General features: G+C 44.9%; 1 protein-coding gene across 4 annotated transcripts in view; it reads left to right on the top strand.

Annotated features, from left to right (window-relative positions):
- Window positions 1-2532: 2532 nt before the first annotated feature.
- GPAT2 (glycerol-3-phosphate acyltransferase 2, mitochondrial) overlaps window positions 2533-20917 on the top strand; it is a 63908-nt gene continuing 45523 nt past the window's right edge. The window contains exons 1-7 of one of the 4 annotated variants that reach the window (XM_083184586.1): window positions 2535-2728; window positions 11251-11341; window positions 15939-16052; window positions 16139-16212; window positions 16925-17032; window positions 18083-18196; window positions 20294-20393. In XM_083184586.1, the coding sequence (XP_083040712.1) occupies window positions 11291-11341; window positions 15939-16052; window positions 16139-16212; window positions 16925-17032; window positions 18083-18196; window positions 20294-20393 (561 nt within the window). In that variant the 5' untranslated portion in view covers window positions 2535-2728; window positions 11251-11290. Of the gene's footprint in view, window positions 2729-2906; window positions 2927-11250; window positions 11342-15938; window positions 16053-16138; window positions 16213-16924; window positions 17033-18082; window positions 18197-20293; window positions 20394-20917 lie in introns of those variants that run through there. The other 3 variants (XM_083184588.1, XM_083184587.1, XM_083184589.1) reach the window with 3 other exon arrangements.

Raw genomic sequence — 20917 nt, 5'->3', positions numbered from 1 at the left:
GTGCAGCCAGCGGGGGTCCGGGGACAGGCAGCTGGGTTCTGGGGACTGGTGTAGCCGCTGTAGCGGCAGCTTGACTCCGTCCGTCTCTCCTACTAGCGCGGCGGCGGGAAGCGCTGATGACTTTGAAAAGACTGCCTGAATTCAGCCAATCAGCTTCCGGCAAGTCTTTTCAAAGTCATCAGTGCTTCCCGCCGCTGCGCTAGTAGGAGACGACGGAGTGAAGCTGCCGCTACAGCGGCTACCCGGAACCCCGCTGCATGTTACCGGACCTCCGCTGGCTGTCCCCGGACCTGACATCGCCCCCCTCCAGCGCCCGGTTTGCGTGACCCCCCAGCCCTGACCAGAATGACCCAATAAAATCAGTAGGTGCTCCCTAACATGTTTCGCCATCCAACTGAAAGCTGTCAGCACCTGCTGATTTTATTGGGTCACTCTGGTCTGAATTGGATTCCCCGTTTTGGAGACTTAAATAGGGTACACACCAGAATGATTAGTGCTCAATCCCATCAATTTGGATCCAATTCCAACCGATTGTATGTAGATTGGGCATGTTATTGCATGTTTAGATTCAATTCCGATCCGATCCAAATTAGATGTGCGTCCCCGCTGTCGTTTGGTCGTTTTACAGATCCTACCTGCCGCAGGTAGGATCTGTAAAAGACCCATTCAACTAGATACAAACTGGATTGGATTGGGATCGGATGCAGATTGTGTGCTCCAACATTGCACAATCTGCTAACGATCTACTAACAATCAAGATCGTTCTGGTGTGTACCAGGCATAACTTTGCGACTTACTACAACTTGGGCTATCAGCTGAAACAACTTTTTGGGATACCACCACCTGCATACTGAGGATTACAATTTCGCATAATTGTTGAGGATTCCCCATAATCCAACTGGGGTTCACACCCATCCTCCAGCGTTATTTCAATCCAGCAAGGTTTATGGACCCCTAATTCATCCAGCTATAGGATGGACCTACCCAAGGAAAACGAAACGTGTGTTTCCAATAAAGGACTACAAACGGGACATGAGACCAATTATAAAACCCACTATTTTTAATACCTTTTCTATATATTTTATGTATCATACCGAATTCCAATTAATTGTCCTATATATGTTTTTTTATACCATATCAAGGGCGGGATTCTCCAAACTAAAAATGCTGTACAAACCCAGTTTTCGGGGTTTTTACCGCATTTTCGTATGCAGCAAAGCCCCACCACTGGGGCTTCGCTGCAGGGGGTTACGCCAGTTCTAGATGGCGTAACCCCATGGAAGCCAATGGGCTTCCCTTCGTGTCCCACGCCGCACATCCGCGCTGCCCTCCCCTAACCTGTGTCCGGGCAGCCTCCTGCTGTGCTGCCCGGACCAGTGACCTCCTCCTCCCTGTACAGCTTCCGGGTGCAGGGAGGAGGAAACTGAGCACCCACAAAGTGGGTAAGGGTTCATCGCTTTTGCGTTAATAATCGCATATGTTGCTGCATCAACTAATAAATATTACCTTTTGTTTTTTACAAATTTAACCAATTGGTCCAATTTTATAGCGCTCCACCTTTTGCTTTTTGTTATTTGTATTTCCCATAGGGGTTTGACGCCCCCTAGTAGGAGCAGCTTGACAAACCACCCTATCAGGCGCCCGCTAACCCCTAGCCGCAAGGCTATTAGTTAACCTTTTGTAAGGTCGCCATGAGGTTTCAAGTTTTTTGGTGTCTATATTGATATATTTTGACATGGCCACTTTTTGCCAACTTGGATAGTAAATTATGAAAAACCGCCTTTTTAAATAAAAAAAACTGTGAAAAATCTCATGTCCACCTTATTCAAGTGGACTATGTTTATGTCAACCAGGTATCGACCTAGTGACTGTCGATCAATAGTGGTTGACCTAGTTTCTGTCGACCTAGATATTTTCTACCCAGTGACTACATACCATTTTTGCCCTAACCTGGACATGTGAAGTATTTATAGTCCAGGAAGGTTATTATTAGTTATGTTGATTGCAGCCCAGCAGGGACTATGTAAAAACCGGACCGGACTAAACTCCGGACCGCCGGACAGGACATCAAAATCTGCAGTCCGGAGCTTATAGGGTCCGGTCCGGGGGGTGTCCTGTCCGGGGGTCCCTGTGATAGCTATCATCAGGGACATGGGGAAGGGGAGATTACAGCCTCCCCCTGTGGTCCGGACCGTCCGGTTTTTGCTACATGCCCGGACCATACAGGGAGACTTTATTCTACCCCTCCTCCTCTACCTGGTGACAGGTGTCACAGGCAGAACCCCCAGACAGGACACCCCCGGACAGGACACCTCCCGGACCGGACGCTACAAGCTCCAAAATGCAGTTTGATGTCTGGTCCGGCGGTTTTGTCCTGGTCCGGTTTTTACCCATACCCAGCCCAGCAGCACTTGCTGTCACTGCGAAAATTGGTCAGGCATAATAATAAGCCGCCCAAATACAGCTCGCTGCGGGAAGGCGCAATATTAGTGCAGTGTTAGTAAATAGCGTGCTTGTTGTTGCTAAAGAAACACCACTCACTGACTCACTGCACGGAATCATACATACCCAAGCGGCGGCGGCCATTATTGAGGCGGGCTCTTCCTGGGAGAGGCCCCGGGACTGTCTCACCCGCCCCACGGACGTGACTCCTCCCACCTACGGGCGTTGCAGCAGGCAGTCGCTGAGCTGGCACGTCGGTACAGTGCGAACTCGGGAGCAGTTAGCGGTATGTACCGTGCGGGGGATACGGCAAAGCATCGGGGGAAGAGTGATGAGGCTCCCGTGCTGCTGTGTGTGGGACTACAAGTGTCAGGGTGACACGTAGCTCCGCCGGTTGTTCAGGCCTGGTGTAGACACAGCTGCATGTACTGACTACATGTGTAGCGGGTTACCGGGGTATCATGTGCGCCGTATTTTGGAACAGGTGTGTAAGGCCTAAGCAGCCAAGTGGTGCATGTGCCCTGGCCATGGGCCGCTCGTGTCCTGACCATGGGGTGCCAGAGCCTGTGTCATGGTCAGGGGGTATGTGTTATGCACGTGGAGTGTGGTGTGTCCTGGTCTGATAGCATGGGGAAGATGTATTAAAGTATGAGGAGAGACCAAGTAGCAACCAATCTGATACTGCTGCCATTTGACCAGGTTTTGTTTGAAAAGTGACAGGAGCTGATTGTTTACTCTCAACCGGGAGTAAAAAGGGATGGGGCAGAGCCACCGAGGGAATGTCCTATATGGGGGCATGGCCAGCATGAACGCATCATCTTGGCTTGGCAATAGGGATGGGTAATCATATGATGTTTCATCGGTAACATCGAATTTATGGTTCCAATGTTCGATGTTTAACCCTGCAATGTTGAGGATCCAATGTTTCATCAACATCGCTAGATTTCTCCCCCGATGTTTTTCTCAATCTTCCAATGTTTTTTTCTTTTGTGTGTCAATGTGTGCTGCTTTCAATGCTTTGCAGCCAGCTCACTCTCCTTGATTTATATTCATTAAAAACTTAAGAGACTGATGAAAAAAAAAACATTAACAAACATGACAGTATTACTGCTGGCTGGGCTTTCATATGCGTGTGTGGCTGTGTGCTGCTGCTGTGGGTGGTAGCGGACACTGACAGTGAAAGACAATCTGGCCAGCCATTCAGCAGCAGCACACAGGACAGCCCCACCCCTGCCTCACTGCAACTGGTGCTGTTAGTGAGTCACTGTCGCACAGGTCTGGTTTGCATATCAGTGCTGATATACAGACCACACTGTGCTAGAAGCACTACAGCAGACAGCGACACTCCAGGCAGGGAAGAGGAACTGCATGGGTTTTCAAAGAAAGTGGGTGCTAGAATGAACAGTATAGTACGATAGTCACTAGTAGTGACATTGTGGTGAACTCCCTTCATATTTATTTATTATTAGTTTCTTATATAGCGCAGCATATTCACTTGCGCTTTACAATAGGAGACAGTGATACAAACTGGGTATTTACAGTCAGTCAAAGGTATGAGGGCCCTGCTCGCAAGCTTACAATCTATCAATTGATTTATTATTATGCAGCAAGCATATCACAGCACCTTACAAAGGGCCTGATTCAGTTGTGGATGCAGACATTTGCACAGTTTATTTCTTTGAAATGCAATGTCAGTCACACTGCACTGCATGCAGTGACTTACAGCGGACGTAGATACTGAGTGACAGGTACAGTAGTTTCTATTTGAGGGAGGGGATGGGGGCTGGTTTGTCAAATGCAGACTTGTTTCAAACCTTAATTTGCAGTTGCACTGGCTCCAGCGTCTTTGTTCTGGTGGTTATTCTAAGCAACAATGTAGTATGTTCTATGTTGCACTGTGTGTACAGTTTTTTTGCTATTTTCTATGATCAACATAATACCCCTTTCACATCGCACTTTTAAAACGGTATATTGCCGTTTTTTTCCCTTTTTAAAACGTTTAAGGGTGCACTGTGAATGCACCACAGGCAATTTACCGTTTTAAGTTAACTGGCATTTCGAACCGTGTAAAAAGCAGAGTCCTACACGGTTCCTTGCCGTTTTTTGTGCAATGTGAATGTGTGCAGTTTGTCTGAAACGGTATTTCAGGCAAACAACACAAGCACAAGCACTGATAGCGCCCCCCCCCCCCCCCCGACAATTTTGCAGCTGCCCCCCCCCCGTTAAAAGACCTCCCCGGGACTAGCACCAGGCGTCACCTTGTGTCATACTCATGTTGGCAGCTGTGTCATACCCTGTTGGCAGCTTATGTCTCCCCCGTGTTCAGGCCATATTCCCGCTGCTGCTTCTGATGTCTCCCGTTAAAAGACCTCCCCGGGACTAGCACCAGGCGTCACCTTGTGTCATACTCATGTTGGCAGCTGTGTCATACCCTGTTGGCAGCTTATGTCTCCCCCGTGTTCAGGCCATATTCCCGCTGCTGCTTCTGATGTCTCCCGTTAAAAGACCTCCCCGGGAGCTGGCAGGGGGGTCCGTGCGGCGCGGAGGTACCTGCGCCGCCTAGTATGATGCTGCCGGGGTCCCTGCAGTGAAGTGGAAATAACGCGCTATCTCCAGCGGAGATAGCGCGTTATTTCCACTTCACTGCAGGGACCCCGGCAGCATCATACTAGGCGCCGCAGGCGCAGGGACCTCCAGGCTCTCCCTTAACAGGTACCTCCGCGCCGCACGGACGAGCACCGGGGATGGCGCTGATCAGTGCATTACACTCTGCATTGAAACGTGTTCAGAATGAAACGTTTCAACTGCAATGTGTAATGACACTGAACCTGCATTTAAAACGTTAATCTGGCCACTATTAAGGCTCTGACCCGTTTTAATTACCGGTTTAAAATACCGGTTTTTAAAACGGGTCTGCGATGTGAAAGTGGTGTAAGTTATTAGCCTGTTGCTACAGTTAAAAATCTAGGTAAAAATAGCAGATTGTGAGTTGTTGCAATAAAGTTTTGATAGTTAATGCTTCATGTTTTTTTCCTTCCGTAACAAATTTGATTTACCACAAAACATGAATCATATATCCATTGTGTGTGTATAAACTGTAAGCCTCCAACAAGATAAACTTAATAGAGGGATTATTTATCATTTCAGAAGCTTATTAGTGTATTATATGCTTTGGTAACCAGTTTATTTTAAAAAATATCGAAACATCGGTTAACATCGGGTTCACAGTACCAATGTTTAGGTCTAAATGATGTTTTGCAACCAATGTTGAAAAACATAATTTGACCGATGTTTTCTTTCGATGTCCCATCCCTACTTGGCAACGCTCCCTGTTGTACAATGTTGGTATTTCAGGCATTGCACCCCCGGTGGACAGGGCTACAATGATGCAATTTGCATAATTTGGTCCCATGGACTAGGGGAGCAAGGGGGTCGCAGGAGACTGACAGCTTTTTAGGAGGCTTGCCCACTTTTTGGGAGCAGGAGGGGGACCTAATTTCCGGGACACTCCCGGCCATTCCAGGAGGGTAGGCAACCCTTCAACAGTGTCCTAAGCTGGGTACACACTGGAGCACAGGCAATCAAGCCTATTTAAGGAACTACTTCCCTTGATTGATTGCCCATATACACTGGAAAGATTAATGGGTACTTATGTAGTATCTGGGCTGCCGATTTTTTGATTGTATGCCTTAAGTTAAGGCATACAATCAGATGCGATGCGATGCGATATCGCATCGCATCGCATCGCATGCGACCATCGGATGCGATGACCCGATTTTTCCATAGGAATCAATGTTAAAATGGACTGAGTCCATTTTAACATGGAATTCAATGGGAAAAAGGGGTCCTTTTCATACCTTCATCTAATTCCATTGCTCCATATATCTCTAACCTCATCTCCATTCATACACCCTCCCGCCCTCTACGGTCAGCTGATGACTGTCGTCTCTCCTCCACCCTGATCACTGCTTCCCATGCTAGAGTACAGGACTTTGCCCGTGCTGCACCCCTTCAGTGGAACGCACTCCCTCGCTCCATTAGACTCTCCCCGACCTTGCAAAGCTTCAAACGGGCACTGAAAACTCACCTATTCATCAAAGCGTACCCTTCCACTGCATAAACCAGCTGGTTCTCCGACCCCTTGCCTGTTTCCTGTTTACATCCTGCTATCTAACCACCACCCCCTCGCTTGCACCTCTTGTAATCTGTCTGTCTCCCCTTCCTACTAGATTGTAAGCTCCTCCGAGTAGGGCCCTCTTCCCTCCTGTTGTCAAAGCCCACTTCTCTTCACATTTCACTCACAGCTCTCCTTTACTCCAACACTCAGTGACCATCTTCATACTCATCTCCATCATTGGCCTCAAGCCTCTAGCTGTATGTTGATTGGGTCCTCACTACTTATATTTAAGCTGTAATGTGTATTGAACTGTGGTGCTCTTTATTTGTACTGTATTTTTGTTATTTATTCAATGTTATGCCAAGTTTTTGTCTCCCTGTATTGTTCCTTTGTACGGCGCTGCGAAACACTTGTGGCGCCTTATAAATAAAATTATAATAATAATAATAATAATACCCCTACTATCCAAGTGGGCATGGAGTTGGATATAAACCTGTGGCGAGCGTAGCGAGCCACCGAGCCCGAAGCGTGGCGAGCGAAGCGAGCCCCGCGAGGGGACGGTATTCTGTGTCCCCTCGCGGGGCTCGCTACGCTCGCCACGCTTCGGGCTCGGTGGCTCGCTACGCTCGCCACAGGTTTATATCCAACTCCATGCCCACTTGGATAGTAGGGGTATGAAAAGGACCCCTTTTTCCCATTGAATTCCATGTTAAAATGGACTCAGTCCATTTTAACATTGATTCCTATGGAAAAATCGGTTCATCGCATCGCATCGCATCCGATGGTCGCATGCGATGCGATGCGATGTACCCGATTTAGAAATCGGCAGCCCAGATACTACATAAGTACCGATTAATGAATGCGTTGTGATCACTGTTCTGATGATGCATGGCCAATGAAAGGTTGGCCATGCATCATGACCTACAAACGTCTGATGAGTATGACTGGGGGTGTGCCAGATTAAACCAACTTTGCTCCAGAGCGTACCAAGCATTAAAGGTGCCCATACATGGAGCGATGTGCTCCGTACTTTTTGTACTAGATCGTATCTAGTACAAAAAGCATGCAATGTGCTAAAGCAGCGCTCTTTTTGGACTAGATGACACACGATCTAGTACAAAAAGTACGGGCTGCACGTGTTGTACTGTGTCATGTGATGTGAAGGAGAGCATCGCATGGGAATAACGCTCCATGTATGGGCACCTTTAGCAAGACGGGACTCCCCAGTAGCAGGCTCCCAATTTGGCTGGGCAAAGTAAAAGCCGTATTCTGCACCCTGCAAGAGCAGAAATGAGAAAAACACGGGAGGAGTGAAGAAAAGAAATCGAGGAAGAAATAATTATCTCAATATATTATATATTTTTTACGGCATGTAATAGGATACAGCAGGCATGTCCAAACTATGGCCCTCCAGCTGTTGTGAAACTACAAGTCCCATCATGCCTTGCCACAGTTTTGCTATTAGGGAATTCTAAAACTATGGCAAGGCATGCTGGGATGTGTAGTCTCAACAGCTGGAGGGCCATAGGGGGTTATTCTGGTTCACTCCTGTAAATTTCCTTCTTAGATGGACAGAACCATGTGCACTGCAGGGGGGCAGATGTAAAATGTGCAGAGAGAATTTGATTTGGGTGAGTTATTTTGTTTCTGTTCAGGGAAAATACTGACTGCTTTATTTTTACACTGCAATATAGATCTATAGATATAGTAAAACCCCACCCAAATCTAACTCTCTCTGCACAAGTAACATCTACCCCACCTGCAGTGCACATGTTTTTTTCCATTTAAGAAGGAATTTGACAGGAGTGAACCAGAATAACCCCCATAGTTTGGAAGTACCTTGGACATAGTTGCCACTACTATGTGAGAATGTATAGATGTGCTCCCTATACGAATACAACTAGTACCAGGATGCAATAGGAAAATCCACAGTGTCAGAGTCCCCTGTCATAGTGAGACATAAGCTGAGCATATTGGGGCAGAATTCCATGTTTATTTATGTCTTTATTAACAGTTTCTTATATATACAATCTATATTCCCTACCAAATGTACATGTACATGCAGACACAGACATTCTAGGTTTAATTTTGTTAGGAGCCAGTTAACCTATCAATATATTTTTGGATTGCGGGAGGAAACCGGAATACCCAGAGTAAACACACGCAATCAATCCCATAACCTTATGGTGCCCACACACGCACCGATTTCAGTGCTATGCGTTTTTGGCTGTACAATGGTTCTTTACAATTTTTCTGCCAGAATTAAGCATGACCTGATGTGATGGTTATTTTGCTGTCTGCGATGCGATGCTGTGCGATTTTAAGCACATTTTTTCACTGGCTTTTTCTGACCTTTATTTTGTTCGAGTTCACATGTTTTAAACCTGCAATAAAGTTGTTGATAACAATTTGTATGTAATTATTTCCCCAAAAAAAAAAAAACCCCGTCGTATAGCATCGGCTCGTATGCCTGTATAATGCTGAGCCCGATGCTATGCGATAATGTCCAAAAAAGTACCTGCTGCACATACTTTTTTGGACATCTAAAATCGGCCCCCGGGAACGCGCATAGCACAGCATCGCGTCGCACACGGCGCACTAATACACCCCGATAATTGTACGCACGATGCGTTTTGTACTTTAAAAGTACAAAACGCGTTCTAAAATCGATGCGTGTGTGGGCTGCATTAGTGCTGTGCGGCAGTAATGCTAACCATTACACCATCCGTACTGCCCAGTGTGCACCTGAAAAATCAGTGGGCATAGTCAGCAGTATGTATGTACATTATAGCTGACCAGGTACAAACACGGACATTGATCTCTTCCTCTATGTACATACAAAAAAGTGAAATTCATGTTTAAAAGAAAAATATGTACATTATAGCTGACCAGGTACAAACACGGACATTGATCTCTTCCTCTATGTACATACAAAAAAGTGAAATTCATGTTTAAAAGAAAAATATATACATACATAAACTAAAGTGCATCGGCTGTAAGTAATTGTAGTGCCAGAGTTGTTTCCTGCAGCACTTGGTACTGGTTCTTGTGTATAGCTGGTTTCTCAGTAAGTAAGTGCTCAAGTGCCCGTGTCTTATGGCTCCAAACTATACGTCACACCGTGGGATTGCATGAGTTGGCAGACAAGTAATGTCCACTTATCCTCTACTAATACTGGACTCAATTCTCGCTTATTTATTTTTATCTTGCATGGGAAGTTAAAAGTATTTGAATGTCGAAATTCAATATAATTTAATTTTGTAACCAGTGCTGATGTCATGCTGGAATTCTGTAATGTCTTTTGCCTGTAATGGGTATAATTTAATCCTTTCCTGATCATTTCCAGTGGTCAAGTCATTTGGTGGTGACGGTGTAATGTACTATCCACTCCTGGTGTAAGGTGTAAAGGTGCCCACACACTAGAAAGATCTGTGAGAGTGCGCATCTTACCGCTATTGGGAACGACTTGTGATCAAAATTGGCTTCTTTTCGGATGAAAAATAGCTGTAGTGTGGGGGCACCTTTACAGAATTTTAGTATTCCCATGTACAGTGGACAAGTCCTATTGTAATGTGCAGTGTCCTATATCTGTATAATAGATTTGTCTTTAGTTGTATCCAGTGGTCAGGAAATGTAGAAGGTGTAGTGTACTATGGGCCTGATTCATAGGTAAGCACAAATGCCTTCACAGCTGACTAAATATACTGTGACTGTACAATATATTACATGGGGTGATTGCCCTCCCAGGATCCCCCACGGTGGAAAGGTGCATTTCATAGAAGGGAATACAGGGGCAGATTTATTAAGCTCGGTGAAGTGATAAAGTGTCTGGTTTTTATCACCGGCGAATCATGAATCAGCAACTAACTGTGAAGTTACAGGCTTGGTTTATGACAGAAAGGAGCTGATTAACCGGTGATAAAAACAAGACACTTTATCACTTCACCGAGCTTAATAAATCTACTCCTCAGTACCAGCTGAATTTATCCACCTAACTTCTTGTGACCACCTACTCCAAATGTAATTTTACCGATGGTGTAAATTACATTGCAGCTATTATTCATCCCTATTCTTTTCATGCAATTGCACAAATGATCTGTATGTCTAATGTTTAAACATTTTAGTACTGTAATAGACTACACCATATACACTAGCCGACCTGGCTGCGGCTGATATAGTCAACCATATCATCCGCTGGTGGCTAACATTGTGCGTACACACTTTAAGATATCGCCCACCTAGATCGCTCAGTAATGTCACAGAGACCCGCTGAACCTGCGAGTTCATTGGACATCAGTCATCGGTAATGACCCGCGGGAGTGTGCATTGTTAATTATATTGAGTGTACGTGCTAGATCAGGCATGTCCAAACTGTGGCTCTCCAGCTGTTGTGAAACTACACATCCCAGCATGCCTTGCCATAGTTTTAGCATTCCCTAATAGCAAAACTGGCAAGGCATGATGGAACTTGTAGTTTCACAGCAGCTGGAGGGCCATAGTTTGGACATGCCTCTTTCTGAGCGTTTTTTTTTTAGCCTGGTCTTTGCGGTACTTACACAAACTTATAGCCTGGGATCCATACATGAGTACATTTGTGACATTATTGTTTAATATAATAATTGTGATAATTGCATGGAGGTAGACTTCAGTGACTACTTGACTCTTTATATCTGTTTCTGTGTTGTTCCCAGCAAATATTGCCTGCTTATGTGACTTCCGAGAAACTGCAGAATGGGATCAGAATCGACACAACGACCCCACACTTCTAATGGCAAGATAATGGTGAGTTCTTCTTAATGTTTTGCACATACAGAGGTTTTTTGAGAACAAGTTTTTTACTGTACTCCTAGGTCTGTCTGTCTGTCCTACAATACTGTCTGTGGGAACGTTTAGACGATTACACACCAGAATGACGATGACCGTGCGACCATCGTGGAACGATTTCCTGACATCGTGCGATGTCAGGAAAACATGAACTGTTGGGGATACTTGAGGACTGAGGTTGAGAACCACTGGTGTAAATCAGTGGTTCTCAACCTCGGTCCTCAAGGACCCCCCACAGTTCATGTTTTACAGATCACCCGGTAGGTGCACTCATTATTCATTGGCACATTTTAGAAGATCTTCAGATGAAGCTAATTATTTCACTTGTGATTCTGTGTGGAGACCTGGAAAACATGAACTATTGGGTTGAGAACCACTGGTGTAAATGATCAGAGGGTGGATGGGTTGCCAAATCGTGTATGACGGGTGCTGATGGGATCAGCATGATAAATGACTGTCAGGTGCGCGCATTCCATTGTTATCATGCCCACACATGGTTAAAAGGAATGAGAATGTCTGTTTGTTAATCTGAATGTGACACTCTAAAGCCAGCCATACATCTACAGATCGATTGTCAGATTGGGCTGGTTGGAACAAAATCCTGGTAATGGATGAGAGCAAATGACCGTTGACCATTTGCTTTGAAATGCTGGAAAACTGACATTCAGATACTACCAGGTTTTTGTTCCAACCAGTCCGATCTGACAATCGATCTGTAGATGTATGGCCAGCTTTAAAACACTGATCTGATTGTCATGCGGTCTATACCATTGTGTAGGTAATATACCCAGGCAAAGTATCATCATGATTGGTTGTCAGGGGGCTGTGGGTGGAGCCCCATGCAGTGCTCTCAGCAAGTCAACAGCAACAGACGTGCACGCCTCATTGTGTGAGTGTTTTCCCCTGGTGTACCGCACAAGCTGCTTTGACAAAAACTGTATTTAGTTGTGTGGTATCTAATGGAGACTTTTCTATATAAAGGAATGGGAACACTCTACCTGGTATAAAGAGGAAAATATTTTCATAAAACTGACGCAAGCCAATAAGATTGTGTTGCCCATACCAACTAATCCGGTGTTTATGGTTTATGGTATATATCGCCCGTGTATTTAGTAACAGTTCCTGTAAGGGGTATAGAAGAAAAATTTGATTTTTTTTTTTAGGTTTGCTTTTTTGATGCAATAATTTTTTATTGATATTTTACATTTTTACATAAAGAAAAACAAAACAAAAATAAACATACAGTTCACAGTCAAAGCGAAAATAAAGGTTGTCTTAAGTAAAATTTACATGTGTTCACGTGCATCTGTTTACATTGGCTGAATCAAGAGAGCATGTTTAAACATACCTATACAACATATAAGAGTTATAAAGATGAAGGGAGACAATAATGATAAAATGTGCGAAGATGAGTGGGAGAGGCGCCCTGCATCCACACGTCCCAGTGTCAATGCGGGAAATAAGTATAGGCAGGGTATGCGAATGTCCAATATTTTAAGTGGTCGTCATTAGGTGGAAAGTGTTTGAATGGTGGGGTTGGCGAACTGGGAATCAGACCATCTGGACCATATGGCCGTAAACCTGTGAGCAGATCGTCTAGCAAGGTATGTGAACTTCTCATGGGACACACTGTCATTGACTAAATGGAGCCAGGCTTGTATGTTGGGCGGGTTTTTAGCAAGCCAGGTTCTGGCGATACACACTTTTGCGAGGGCGCACAGATTAATTACATAGCGTTTGGTTGGCACATCTATTGTGTCGTTGTCTAGGGCAGCTAAAATACATACAGTAGGGGTGAGAACTTCACTCGGAACACCTGTCTGCACTATAATGCTAGTAACTCCTGTCCAGAAGGAGGCTACACGTGGGCAGGACCAGAGCAGGTGTAAGAAGGATCCGTCCGACGCTCCACATTTGGGACAGACTGGAGGAGGGGCAACACCTAGCCGGAATAGTTTATCAGGGGTGTAGTATATACGGTGTAAAACAAAAAATTGGATCTGCTGAAATCGTACGGTTAGTGTGGAGATACGGGGACCGGCAAGTGCCAATTCCCATACCTCATCTTCCAGGGGGCCCAAATCAGACTCCCAAAGAGTTCGCAGTCGTGGCAAGTCGTCCGGGTGGGCGCGTAATAGGATGTTTGAGTATAAATGAGAAATTAGGTGAGATTCAGGGGATTTCAGAACCATTATTTTCACCGGTGAGTCTAAGAGTTCTGGGGGAGCATCCCGAAATTGGGCAGAGAGGGCATGGCGCAATTGTAGGTATCTGTAAAAGTACGAGTTTGGTACCGAGAGTTCAGTGTGTAGAGCTTGAAAGGTTTTAAGAATGTTTTCTTGGTATAAATCACGAAGCAAGGAGATGCCCCATCTGGACCAAACTGTCGCGACCTCCAAAGCAACTAGTTCAGGCAAACATAGGTAATTATTTAACGAGGTTTCAGGGTCCCAACCATGCCCGCCCAACACCCGGTGAACCTGTTTCCAGATCAGAATTGCTTGTCTGATTAGGGGGATGTGGACAGAGTTTGTATTAGCACTGATTAAGACTTGTAGAGGAGATAAGTTTGGAAATTTTTGCGCAAACATTTGGGCATGAAGTGTGGAGGGTTCCTGTTCATGAAGCCACTGTCGAATAAATATCAACTGGGCAGAGTAGTAATATATCCTGAGCGCTGGGAGTCCCAAACCTCCCCTATCTCTGGGACGGGTCAGTGTGGTGAGCTTGATACGTGGACGTTTATGGGCCCAAATCAGGGTCGAGAGCAGACCATTGATCGTGTGGAAGAGTCTCTGGGGGATGTATACCGGGGATTGCTGTAGGACATATAAAAGTTTAGGTTGAAAAACCATTTTAACTAAGTTAACTCGGCCAGTTAGGGTCAGCGGTAGTTTAGTCCAGATCCGTATTTTGGTACGAAGATTTATGATCAGAGGGTCTAGGTTTAGTGGTATAAATTGGCGATGGTCATTAGATATCTGAATACCTAGATACTTGAAGGAATCTGACCATTGAAGGGGAAGTGAAATCTCAGGGGTTGAAGGACACCCTCCCGACAGGGGCATAATGCAGGACTTTTCCCAATTAATGGTAAGACCTGAGAACCTCCCGTATGTATCTATGAGGTGAAGGATAGCAGGCATGGAGGAGACATAGTTTTGTATAAATAGCAGAATATCGTCTGCATACAGGGCGATCCTGTCCTCTCTTGTACCCACTGTAAGCCCCTGTATAGCTGTGGATTGCCTGATCAGGCAGGCCAGGGGTTCGATTGCGATGGCGAAAAGTGCTGGAGAGAGGGGACAGCCCTGCCTAGTACCTCTAGAGAGAGGAAAGGGAGGGGAAACAAAACCATTAACCAAGATCCTCGCCACCGGCTTAGAATACAGCAATCTAATGTAACTAATAAATGTAGGGCCAATGCCCATCCGAGCCATCACTCCCCATAGGAAGTCCCACTCCACGGAGTCAAACGCCTTAGCGGCATCCAAGGAGACTATGACCGAGGAGCAGGACTCCCCACGAGGGAACTGGAGGTGAGTAAATAGTCGACGGAGGTTGATAGATGTTGATTTTTGGGGCATGAATCCAGTCTGGTCTGAGTGTATAAGTTGCTCTATGACCCCATTCAGCCTGGCGGCGAGAACCTTGGCAAGGATCTTTATATCTGTAGGAAGAAGGGAGATTGGGCGGTAGGATTCAGGGAGGGTAGGGTCTTTGCCCGGCTTGGGAATGAGAACAATCAGAGCCTCAGACATTGTGGTCGGGAGGGAATCCTGCAATAGAAGTTGCTGGAATAGGGTCAGTAGTCGAGGGGCGAAATAATCTATATGTCTCCTGTAGAATTCTACTGGAATACCATCTGTGCCCGGTGCTTTTTTAGCGGGGAAGGATTTGATGGCGGTAGTTACTTCTTCTAGGGTCAGAGGGGAGTCTAAGAACGCTAGGGCTTCTTCCGATAGGGAGGGAAGGGGGATATTATGAATATATGCTGTTAGATCCTCAGGGGTACTGTCCAATTTGGATTTGTAGAGCTGCTTATAAAAGGCAACAAAGGCATCCGCTATATCTGGTGTATGTGTAGCCCGGGAGCCGTCTGGCCGCTGTATCATAACCACTGTGTTGTTAGGGCGGTCACCCCTAGCCAAATGGGCCAGAAAGCTTCCCGGTCTGTCCCCAGTGGCGTAGGCAGAATGGGATGAAAACAGCAGTTTAAGTTTGGCCTTATCCTCCAAGTAATAGGTCCATTCTCTCTGGGCCTTCAACCATGTCGCCTTCGAGGTCTCTGAGTGGTCTGACAGGTATGCCAGCTCAGCCACGACACAGGCCAGCTCCAGCTCCTCCTCGTTTTTCCTATAGCGGGCTTTTAGAGTGGAGATAGTTTGGATAAGGGTACCCCTGGCAAACGCCTTAAAGGTATCCCATACCAGCATAGGGGAGGAACTGGACGAGTTTAGGTTTGCTTTTTAGTTGTTTCCCATTCCACTAAATAAAAAAAAAACAAAAACATTTTTTCTGTTTTTTACTTGGTTCCCCAACTATGACTTTATAGGGCAGACTATTTCCCATAAGCTTTGGGCTGAAATTGGATCTGATCTTTCCTTTCCAAGGGCAATATCGCCCATTTGTGGGACAACCCTGTCAGTCATGCAGTCCCAAAAGTATGGTAAGTGCTGATATTAGAATCCTGTTTTCTGACTGCTTGAGTGTATTATAATTACTTTTTTGATTAGTCTTCAATTTTATTTGCAGGAGACCTTCTTCTACAAGAGAAACACACATCTTGGATTCCGCAATGCACTTCACATAACAGAGGAGGACACCCGGTACGGTATAGATTATTGTGCTCCTAATAGTAATAATGGTGAGGTAAAGTGAACTAACACGGAACAACCAGACGGGCGTATTGTGGTGCTACTTACACTATGGGAAACGCATATTTCTTTTTTTTTTTTTTTTTTATTACTGGACACTTTTATTTGATGCTGTGAGACACTTTGTACTAAGCACCATGATGCCAGACATACCCAATTTCAGCCTCATTCTTGTATGTTCTACTGCTAGTTATACACTTTTAGTAACCCTCATAATCCGCCAAGCATGGCACAGAGATGGCACCAGCTTGTCCTTAGGACATCCTGCTGGCACCGCTGCCTTGTCTGGAGAGCAGTTCGATAAGTGCTGTGTACCACCCTTAAATGGCCCCATAAGGTATGGAAACCAGGCAAGTGGTATGTAGGCACTGGGCACAATTGCCATTGTCTGGTCATTACAGGGACACTCCACACTCCTCATGTTGAAGTCTGGCAGAAGTAATAACAGTGATGACTTGTGAAGTCATCATTCAGGGGGTCAAGGAGTGTTTCCCTTGGATCCATGCATAATAAAAAGGGTTTGATACCACCCACCTCGGAGACGGAGTTGGTGGCAAGTTAAAGATGAGTCATTAAGAAGGAGAACGACTCTTGTATTTGGTGTTAAAAGGTGATCACAAGATGGAGTGTCTCCTGATAACATCCACTCTTCCCCTTTCTGTAGGTATCGGGGCTGGTTAGTGAGAAGGCTATGCTATATCCTCTTTATGTGGGAGCGTCCGGCAGACCAAGACTTCTCAGAAATGGCAGATACTATCTACAACGATCCAAGGTCATCTTCATTTGTTCATCTTTAAGCCTGTTCAATTATTTGGGTCAGGTGCAGAATTGAGTGAATGCCTGTTTGCACGTGTTTAGGAAGTGAATGTTCTTATACTGTATGTGGTTATGAATACTAGCACATTGCAATCTGTACTATCAGAGAGGCAGAAGTAGCGTTGTCACCTAGGCAGGGTTCCATAAGGGCATGGTCACACGAGTTCTGCCTGCACAGACTAGCCTGCAAGCACTGTCTTTTGCAGCTACTATAGGCCAGAAATATAAATTGATGATACATTTCTGTAGAGAAATGCATATGCTATGGATGCAGAGGAGTTCACATATTATGTGTACAGCTGTGTACCTGTGACATTTACAAAGGCATGTGCCTCGTTAAGTCTCATTTGTGAAATCGTAAAAAACTTGCTGGGTTTTTTTTCATATCCTTCATACATATGTGCAGGGGGGGGGGGTGGGTGGGTGTTGAGGGGGATTTATTAAGCTTGGTGAAGTGATAGTGTTTTTATCACCGGCCAATCAGCTCCTACCTTTCATTTTTCAAACCAGGGGGGAAATGTAATAGGATGAAAGATTCAGAAAGTGGGAGATTTGGTAAGAAATCTCAAGGTTTTTTAAAGCGGCAATCATTTACACCAGGCATGTCCAAACTATGGCCCTCCAGCTGTTGTTTAGCATTGTGGAATGCTAAAACTATGGCAATGCATGCTGGGATGTGCAGTTTCACACAAACAGCTGGATGGCATTGTTTGGAAATGCCTGATTTACACTGTAACATCAAACTGGTTTTGCAGTGTAAATGATTGCTGCTTTAAAAAAACTGGAGATTTCTTACCAAATCTCTCACTTTCTGAATCTCTCATCCTATTACATTTCCCCCCTGGTTTAAAAAATGAAAGGTAGGAGCTGATTGGCCGGTGATTAAAAACCAGACACTTTATCACTTCACTGTGCTTAATAAATCTGCCCTTGAATTAAAGGTGCCAGTGATTTATATCTTATGTACTTTGTATATTTATATCCTGCCCTCTCATTTGCATCACAGTGTCCAGTTGGCAATAAAAGAAGAACAAAGTGCAGCTAACAGTAATGTAGGTCGCAAGGAGGTGCTAAGAATTTTGGGACACATCCAGAAGTCTGTATCCCCATTTCTTATAAGGTAATTGTTAAACTTTCAGTTACAATGATCATTCATTATTAAACACTGCTACATTGGAGAGTGGCCTCCAGATGTGTCCACGTACACCTATAGGGAAGAAGGGCCTTTCCACATGCCACAGGCTTTGCAACTAAGCCGGTCAATGAATCACATCACAGGCTTCTGTACAAATATGTGTATTATTCATCTCTATTGCGACCAAAGGGCAATGCTCGGGTACCCTAGCACTGGCATTCAATGCAGATGATAATTGCCAGCTAGACCCTAACCTGGGAAATAAGCAAACCACATATATAAGCCATGCAACATTGTGCTCAATCTGTGACTTTGCACTGAGGGGGTAAGTCAGCAGTGAACGGACGACTCCATTCCGATCGTGAGGGGGGGGGGGGTGTATGTCTGCTGATGTTCTAAACCTTAGCGGATGCTAAAGTACCAACCAGTCAGCTCCTAACTGCCATGTTACAGGCTGGGTTTGAACAATGACAGAGCTGCTTGGTTGCTAGTTTATCTCTCACTTTGGACCTTATTCTTTTTTAGCTCGCCCTCCGCTCGCATTGCCGCCTGCCCCTCTTCGCAGGGCGACTTCGCCTGCATGGCAGCAAATGAATGTTTTGCATAAACATTTATTCGCAGCCTATGGGGCGACACCCACATCATTCGATGGTCGCTGACCATCAAATGATGTCAATACACGCAAATCTAAGACACTCTCAGGTGTCTTCATTTTGCGTGTGTCCTGTGCGAGGACAGGGCGGGCAGCTGACATCCAGTGATGTTAGCTGCCCACCCCCGGCACCCTCGTGATCGGGGCATTAGCATGAGAATGGACAGCGTTTTCATGGGAACGCCCATGAAACGCTGGGCGTTCCCATGGGCGAATCCCACTGCCCCATGCCCCCCGCCCGCACTGTTATGTTGCGAACACTCTACATTGTGGCTGTTTGCACACCGCGCATGCACATGCCTAGCAATGTGAATGCTAAAAACAAAAACCTTGCGCTCCCGTGCGAATTCACATGGGAGCGTATGGACCAGAATAAGGTCCTTTATCTGTGAGCGCTGGTCACAATTTTTCTTAATTTTTCATGTTTTTTTACCCAAAATAAAAAGAGAAAGGGAAAAACAATAGTGTAACACAATTATGTGCATATGATATCAGAAATAATTTATGGTGAAACTCGTACCCTTCTGATATCTCTACTTTCAAAGTAGACAATATAGCCTCCTTGTGGGAGCGGTAACGTCACCGTGCAGACAGTCCAATTCGTTGATATATTGTGGTCATAAAAGAAAAAACTGAATATAGTGCAATACAGTTTTTAATGATTAAAAAAAAGATAGTACAATAGGAAATGACAAGGTGGACTCTCACCAAACACTGTGGTCTACAAATGTTTGCAGACAAGAAAGCAGTTCTTATACAGAAAGGGGGTCACAGGCGTCCCTGGTCACTCTGTGGGTCAAGTCACACCAAGTCCTTCAGATATCCTCCAGCCGCCAACGCGTTTCAAAGCACAAGGCTTCTTTTTCAAGATGCCTTGAAAAAGAAGCCTTGTGCTTTGAAACTTTGAGGTGAGAGTCCACCTTGTCATTTCCTATTGTACTATCTTTTTTTTTTTTTAATCATTAAAAACTGTATTGCACTATATTCAGTTTTTTTCTTTTATGGCCACAATATATCAACGAATTGGACTGTCTGCACGGTGACGTTACCGCTCCCACAAGGAGGCTATATTGTCTACTTTGAGAGTAGACCTATCAGAAGGGTAGAAGTTTCACCATAAATTATTTCTGATATCATATGCACAGAATTGTTACACTATTGTTTTTCCCTTTCTCTTTTTATTTTGGGTAAAAAAACATATGAAAAATTGTGACCAGCGCTCACGGGATACTGTGATATCTTTTCCTGTATGCATTGTATCGATCTATGGTAAGGTGAAACCATATTTTCACTTGTATCCCACAAGCGAAGGTCAGCGCAAAAGGTCGATCTACTATTCTAAAAAGTTGTGTCCTTTATCTGTTACAATATACTCAATAGGAGTGTGCACCTCTTACCTTTTTATGTCTATTGCTCATTATTCATTCTAGATTAACAAACTGGATACTTGTGAAGATGCTCAACCGTCTGTCTCTGAATCTTCAGTTCCATTGCGGGCAAATGGCTACAATCAAGGATGTCTCTGAGGCGGTAAGCTGAGTTACATAGCCATTTTCTTTCCAGTCGTGCCATTTTTAAACTTGACATGTACAGTATAAGGTTATAATGAGTTCTATTTTGAAGTTCTAGGTTACAACAGAGAGTATTTAAAGAGGACCAATTACTTTTTAGAAATCTGCAGCATCCAGAACTAGTCTTAACAATTATGAAGAATTTGGTCTAGCAGAGCAGAAGTGATTATGTGCCGCAAAAACAGGAGTGTATGAGCCCACTTACTGTGGCCGACATTTGATGCTGGTCAGGGCAAGCTTCAGGTGCTCCTGAAACATTACATTTTCTCAGCAAATCCATGGCCTTTGGTGGAAGTTTACAGACACCTGCGTGATACTTGATTGTTAATCACAATGGGTGCTGAATTTGAATTGTTACAGCTCATTGGACCCTTTTGGCTCCGTGATTGAAACGTGGCCTCTGAATCCAAGTGTTCCTTAAAAGGCAAATCTTTCTTCCCATGGCTGCCTCCAAGCAGAGGGGTACATGTTTTCATGAGTTTT

The sequence above is a fragment of the Crinia signifera genome, chromosome 4, assembly GCF_055691185.1.
Source record: "Crinia signifera chromosome 4, ASM5569118v1, whole genome shotgun sequence".
NCBI lineage: Eukaryota > Metazoa > Chordata > Amphibia > Anura > Myobatrachidae > Crinia > Crinia signifera.
This window is presented reverse-complemented; position numbering and strand designations above follow the sequence as displayed.